The 6,937-nt window shown below is 38.9% G+C and overlaps 1 protein-coding gene across 1 annotated transcript; it reads left to right on the plus strand.

Annotated features, from left to right (window-relative positions):
- The first annotated feature begins 1,207 nt into the window (after positions 1–1,207).
- sost (sclerostin) lies at positions 1,208–6,536 on the plus strand. Its single transcript, XM_053640578.1, has 2 exons — positions 1,208–2,129; positions 4,600–6,536. The coding sequence occupies exons 1-2, from the start codon at positions 1,895–1,897 to the stop codon at positions 5,016–5,018; spliced, it is 654 nt and encodes a 217-aa protein (XP_053496553.1). The 5' UTR covers positions 1,208–1,894; the 3' UTR covers positions 5,019–6,536.
- Positions 6,537–6,937: the final 401 nt, after the last annotated feature.

The raw sequence follows: 6,937 nt of genomic DNA on the forward strand, positions 1-6,937 counted from the left end.
TAACTGCAAACCCTAGAATGTATATATAAACAAAAGTGTGCCAGAGAGCAGGCAGTCAGTATGGAAACGTAGTGGACATTGTGATCTTTCCCTTCTGTCATGATGACAGGACTAACAGATGAGGAGTCACAAACACTCGCCTTTTCCCTTTCAGTCTGTCATTTATAATAAGAAAACACTACACATGGACACAGAAATTCTGCCTTTATTTTTCAAAGTTGCAGCTACCTGATCAGACTCAGGATTGTACTAAGAAATCCATCTAATGAACAGTACGTGTTGATTTTTTTTCTAGCTAAATACAACATAAATTTATCGATAAACAAGGCATACTGACATGAGGTTTGGATCAACAACAAAAAAAAGATTTTTATTTTTTTTATGTAAAATGTTGTTTGCAACATTTCCATGTTTAGGTTCCCTCAAGAGGGCAGTATTTGTACAAATGAGTTATCTTGCCTGAGATAATTATATAATGTCACATCTATGGTTGAGTGTTTTCCTATTACCATAAAGAAGATCTGCATTTTGACTTGACACTCAAACTTTAACAACATTCATCACAATACTCACGAAACATCATACATAAAAAGTCATATGACTGTTATTTTAAAGGAAGAAAATAAAACAGCAAGTATTTCCATTTTATTAAGTTATTTATTGTGAAAACCTTTCTCTATTTTATGTAACTCTGCAACTATGGATAAAATATGAGGGTGAATGAGTATTGCGGTGACTAACAGATGGGGTATATCTTAAACCATGTTTTACTGTACCACATAGGACGTTTAAACAGTATGTCACCATCTGACTGACAAATAGCCTTCGGGTTATGGTGAGGTTCAAGCTCAAACGATAGAGGCATAGAACAGAGGCCTCCAATTAAAACTTTATTTAAAAAATTTTTATTGACATTTTTTATGTTGAAACAATGCACACAAAGTGCAAATATATTTTATTCATATGTAGTAGTACACTATATATTTTAAATAGGTTCCTAAACCTAAATTTAAATATATGTGTACAGTGGTTTCCTTTGCAAAAATTAAGTTGACATATTGACATTATATATGCAATAGATGTTTCTATAGAGAAACAGAATGTTTCAGCCAATGTCCTTCATCAGCTTCTGAGGATATATGAGGTCAAACCAATCTCCAGTTGGTTTATCTAGGTCTGGGGCCCTGTGAATCCTGTTCTGGGAACACTGGGCAGGGGACGAGAGGCGGCTGGCATAGACAATCCACACACTGGCACATTTTTGGGACACAGGGAGGAAACCGGACAACCCAGAGGAAGTGGTGTGGAGATGTGAGTAGAGAAGTAAGTGGAGATATTAGTGAAGATGTGAGTGGCAATATTTGTGGATATGTGAGTGGTGTTATTAGTGGAGATGTGAGTGGAGATATTACTGGAGATATTAGTGGATATGTGAGCGGAGATATGAGTGGAGATATTAGCCTATTGGAGATGTGAGTGGAGAAGTGAATGGAGATATTAGTGGAGATGTGAGTAGAGTTATGAGTAGAATAATGGGCCTCAATACCCAAGGAGAATAAAACCCTATAAATTTTCTTCGTTTCTTTTCGTGCTCCTCCTTCTGATATCAGTATATATGTGCGCACGTGTGTGTGTGTGTGTGTGTGTGTGTGAGTGAGTGTGTGTGTGTGCGCGCGCGCGTGTGTGTGTGTGAGAGAGAGTGTGTGTGAGCGGATCCTCCCACTGCGCCGGGCCGCTTAATTACGAGGCTCGCGCGGAGTCTGAGCTACTTAAACGGCTCCCGGATGGGAGAGCTCACAGAGAGTTCAGTGAAGTTCCGTTCTGCTGAAGTTTGACTCTGTGCAGTGTTAGTGTGTTAGTGTGTGAGCTCGCTTGCAGTGTTAGTGTGTCAGTCATGCAGGTGAACTGGGTGGTGATGTACCAGAGCGCGGTGCTGCTGCTGCTGCAGGGCTGCCTGAGCGCCGCCGCCGGAGGATGGAGAGAATTAAAGAACGACGCTACGGAGCTGATCCCGGAGTACACCAGCCACACAGCACATCCAGACCACCAACCTCAGTCATCTAACAACAACACGATGAACGAAGCCAAAAACGGGGGTAGGAGGCAGTCAGCTAACAGCCCTGCATATGGCAAGTATTTGCTCGGAAATCCAACTTTTCTACCTGCTGTTAATCAGATTAGAAAGGGTTAAATAAGATGGGTAAAGGCCGCGATTTTCACTTAAAAAAATTTTTTTTTTTTAAAGCTGAGTCACATTTATAGACTAATTTTTAATTCATTTTACTGCTTCACTAAAAGTTACTCCACATGGTACGAACTTAATAAGAAATGTAGCTCCTATTCATCACTACTCTCATAGTGAAGGGTACAAATGCGCCTCTACTTTAAACCAATAAGTTTTAATTGGTTGTAATTTGTTTAATTCAGTTATGATTCTATTTGATAAATTACATTTATAAACATATCTGCTCACTATTTGCTGCTTTCAGTCTGGTTTGATAAAGAGTGTTTGAGTTGTGACCTAAACTGTTTGACAGGACTTTTGTGGCCCCAAATAGGATTTCAAAACATGTTGGACCTGAGCTGTCAGAATAATTTTACTCTGCAGGCATCCTTTCATATCTGCTGCTCAGACAATCCTAAACTCTTTGAAAAAGAACTTCTTTAAGAGGTTTTTTTGTAGCTTAATGGTGCTTAGCTGTTCTAGTTTACAACCCTTTTCAGACAGGGACACACTCTGTTGTAGGGTTAGAAACCTTAATGGTTCACTCAGAGGGACAACCCATGAACTAGAGATTTGCAGAGTAAAAGCTGTACAGAGTAAAAACTGAGTAAATCATAGTAAGTTTTCTGAAGAGATACTAGAAAACAAAAAAAGAACAGATAAGCAAAAAATGTGCTACTTTATAATAACCGCAACACTCACCAATGTTGAGGACTACATCTAATACCCTAGTGTAGTTTAGATGGGTAAAAAACAGATGGGTTAATAGTCCTCACGGCTTTACATCTTCTCTGTACACTTCATTGTATTCTTCTTTTTACCTCATAGATGTAAAATGTCCTCTAGCTCCCAGATGTTTAATGGATAGAATTAAATTTGAATTAGCTTTTGGATTGTGAAGCTGTTAAAGTGGCATTGCACATTAAGGAATTGTGAGGAAACATGCAAAGCTGAGTTAGAGGAATGCATGAGTCTGTGTGTTGCAATCAGGTCATCACCTGATAACTCAGTGTTTTGTGTGATTTCCGCTCTGTTACACAATTAGTCAAGGTCCACATAACTATCTAATTGCATCAGTATGTTTCCAAGCAGAATCGAATGGAATTGGTTAGAGCATATCTTAAGGGTATTTTAAAATTGTTATTTAAATGCAATGGTGCTTTAGTGAATGATTCCCACCTGTGGTTAATAGACCCTGTAGTAATAGACCCTCTGTGCTACGAGATCTTTTCACCTGACTTGCGGCTGTCAGTATTGTAGTGTTGTTAGTGACCTTTCGTTCATTTAATGCATCAATGTGGGAGTTGGTGTAGCTGGACTATTAATATTGATATGATAAATACATTATTTCAAATAAACTGTTTAATAGAATAGAAATGGAATTTTTAAGCCCCCTTAAAAAGATGCTTAACAAGGAATGATAAACAAAATCATGTCAATAATAAAAGTAAAAAAAAAAATAGTTACATAAACTTGATTATATATTGAGAAATGAACAACTGAACACTTTATATGTGTAACTTTAGAATTGAGAATTTTCCTGAGAGGTGGGGTGTGTGTAGTCCCTTGTGAACAGTATGGGGTCATGCGGAATATGCTCACCTCTCTCTGGCTGACCTCCAGTTCCTTCGCAGTTTGAAGGGGAGCGGTATCACTGGGCCTTCATAAAACAGATCAGGTTCTCTGAGAATGAGAAAAGGGAAAACATGAACTCGTCACACACATAAATCCTTTGTTGTTTCTCTATGAGTTGAGCAGCAGAAGGAAACAAATCCCTCTGCAGTATCATTTTTGAGCTCATCCTTCCAGTATCTTGTATGGTAATTTAGCGTGGTGTCATTGGAAATGGAACAATAGCTTTCTGACCTTGGCCTCCAGCTGAAAAACGAATTCTAAATTAATTCACATTCTTCTTTACAATAATGAATCAAGATTAGTTTCATTCTAGACTCTATCACTTGTGAGTGCTTTTGAGCTTTAGAAAGCTTAGAAGAATTGATTTCTCCACAAATTCACTGAAAAAAATTATTCATGGGCCACAATATTAAAATTAAGGCCAGAATTTCCACTTAAGTAAAACATGTAACTTTTACATATTGAAATGATGTCCATGTAACTACAATAAATTAAGTTTGCAAATGTACATATTTCTATTTAATGAGTTTAACATAAACCTGCCATTATTTGCCTATACTTTTTGTGCCACTTAAATATTTTACTTAAGTGGAAATTCTGTCCTTAATTTAAATATGTCAATACTTATAATAAGAAGTTATTACTAGTTATTACTATTTTACTAGAAATTTAATTAACAGCAGATGTAGCACAGTTTCATGCCTGAGCTTATTTTCTTTTTGCTTCCTGTCCATGTGTAGAAGCCTCTGAGCTGACTTGCCGAGAGCTGCGTTCTACCCGCTACATCACTGATGGTTCGTGTCGTAGTGCCAAGCCAGTGAACGAGCTTGTGTGTTCAGGCCAGTGCTTGCCTGCTCACCTGATGCTCAACTCCATCCTTCGGAGCAAGTGGTGGCGGAGCAGCTCTACTGACTACCGCTGCATTCCAGCGCACTACCGCATACAACGTGTACAGCTCCACTGCCCCAACGGCAACAGTCGGACCTACAAAATCAGAGTGGTGACCTCCTGCAAGTGCAAGCGCTTTACCCGACACCACAATCAGTCTGATGCCAAGGATCAAACTTCTCAAAGAACACGGCACAACAAGAAGCGTGCACGTCTCCAGCAGACACGGGGCCGAAGCAGAGAGCCTACTATCAGCAGCAACTCGTACTGAGAAGCAGCCCTCCATGTATGTGAGCTCATACAATGACTCTGTCTGTCTCTCCCACAAACACACTCACATACATACACACAACATCACATTTTGTCCAAATGCCAATCCACAAGTCCAAGGGAAAGAAGACTTAATAGATATAACATCTGAAGTATTTCTCTGCGTATTAACCATTTAATGAGATCAGAAAGTCTTCGATGTGTTTCACAAACTTTGCATGGCCAATTGAGCTTGAATTAATCCCAATAACAGAGATGTTTGACAACAGAAAACCAGAGGACTGTTGGATTTTTGCTTTTTGGTTTGTAGTTGTGGGAGATCAGTGTAGAGAATTTGATGGTTTATACTGTATATTGACAGTATTCCTGTGGAGGGCTGATGATCTAATTTTCTTGAAGTTCATTATAAGGGTGATCAAGATGAACATTGACACCAAAGTTAACAAGCATAACCATGACCAAATCCTACATCAGCGAGGCTGCAAGCTTATGGCTGAGGTGAATGTTTGTATAGCTGAAATGAAGTCATCTCTTTCGGGTGTGCTGTAGCTCATGATCCAGCTGCCCAGGAGTACTGGGCTCAGAAAACGTGATGCTGGTGACACATTGCTGAAATCTAGCATTCTTAACCCTGGTCACATGCAAGGAACTCATCTGACAGTCTGCGGTGCTGAGTTCTCACAGACTTACCTTTCCAGAAGAGACCTTATAGGAGCTGTCAGCTGGAGCTGAGCCCACTGTCAGTGACAGAAAGTGGGAACGGTTGTGTCAGCACTCCACGAGCTGAGTCTGTTAGGGCCAAGAGCAGCAAACACTCTTTCTCTGTCCTGTCTTAATTACTAAATAGTCCCATTCCTGTGTTTAGGATTTGAGTCATAAAAAGCCATTTCCTCTAGATGTGGTCAGTTCCTGTTTGTTTGAATAACAGAAAAAGGGGGCCCACATGCATGTAGGAATCTACAACAATTGTGCCTGTTGTTACCTTAGGGGCAGAGCACTTTTCTACACCGCCCCCGTTCTCTGGAAACCATTTGGAGCTTCTTGGCCAGTTGGAGTAACTAAGTAGTTTTAATGGTTATCTAATTGTAATAACAGTGAGATTTAAATGCAAGGACATTAAAACAACAATAAGCATGTACAACTACATGTAATCTCAGTATACCATTTAATTATAAAGGCTTCAGTTATATTATACAAAGTATAAGCATTTACAAATGTGCTGTGAAATTAATAGGAGATTGACTTGAGCTCTGGATGAAAAATGACCTGACAGAATGACAGTGTCCTCCAGCAAAGCCATGAGAAGCAGTGTGCTTTTAACAACTGGAGATGCCCAAAGAATCAATTCCTCAAACATCCTTAGGGGAGCTTTAAGAGACAAACCATGAAATACGGGACTGAACTCTGGATGTAAGCACATGTTGATATTACACAGGATGTACAGTAGGAGAGCTGTGGAATCCCAAGCCAGACATTTGCCTGTCACATCCAATCCAAGTGTCTCGCCTCCAGTATATCTAATGAAGAATATTTCACTCATGTCCGGACATTGTTCAACTCCAGAATTTTTTCCCTTTGGCTTCCCATCTCTGTTTTCTATACATAACTAACTGTGTTTGCTTCTTTTTTTTCAATTGTATGTTTGAAAAAGAAACTGGAAGTTTTTTTTCCTTGTCATGTAAGACAAATTGCCATGTATAACCAGATTGGATATAGTGTACTTACCTGGTCTGTTGATACAAAGCCCTTTAAATTAGTACTGGATGGAAGGATTGCAATCCTCTCCAATCCTGAAAGACACTCCTACAAAGAATGAACTGTATATGTAAATGTATGTATTTATTTTTGAATTTCAACATTTAAATTATTTATGCAACATTTTTTTTAAATATATAAAATAATAGCCATTATTGTTCTATA

This window comes from Ictalurus furcatus, chromosome 13 (genome assembly GCF_023375685.1).
Source record: "Ictalurus furcatus strain D&B chromosome 13, Billie_1.0, whole genome shotgun sequence".
Classification (NCBI taxonomy): Eukaryota; Metazoa; Chordata; class Actinopteri; order Siluriformes; family Ictaluridae; genus Ictalurus; species Ictalurus furcatus.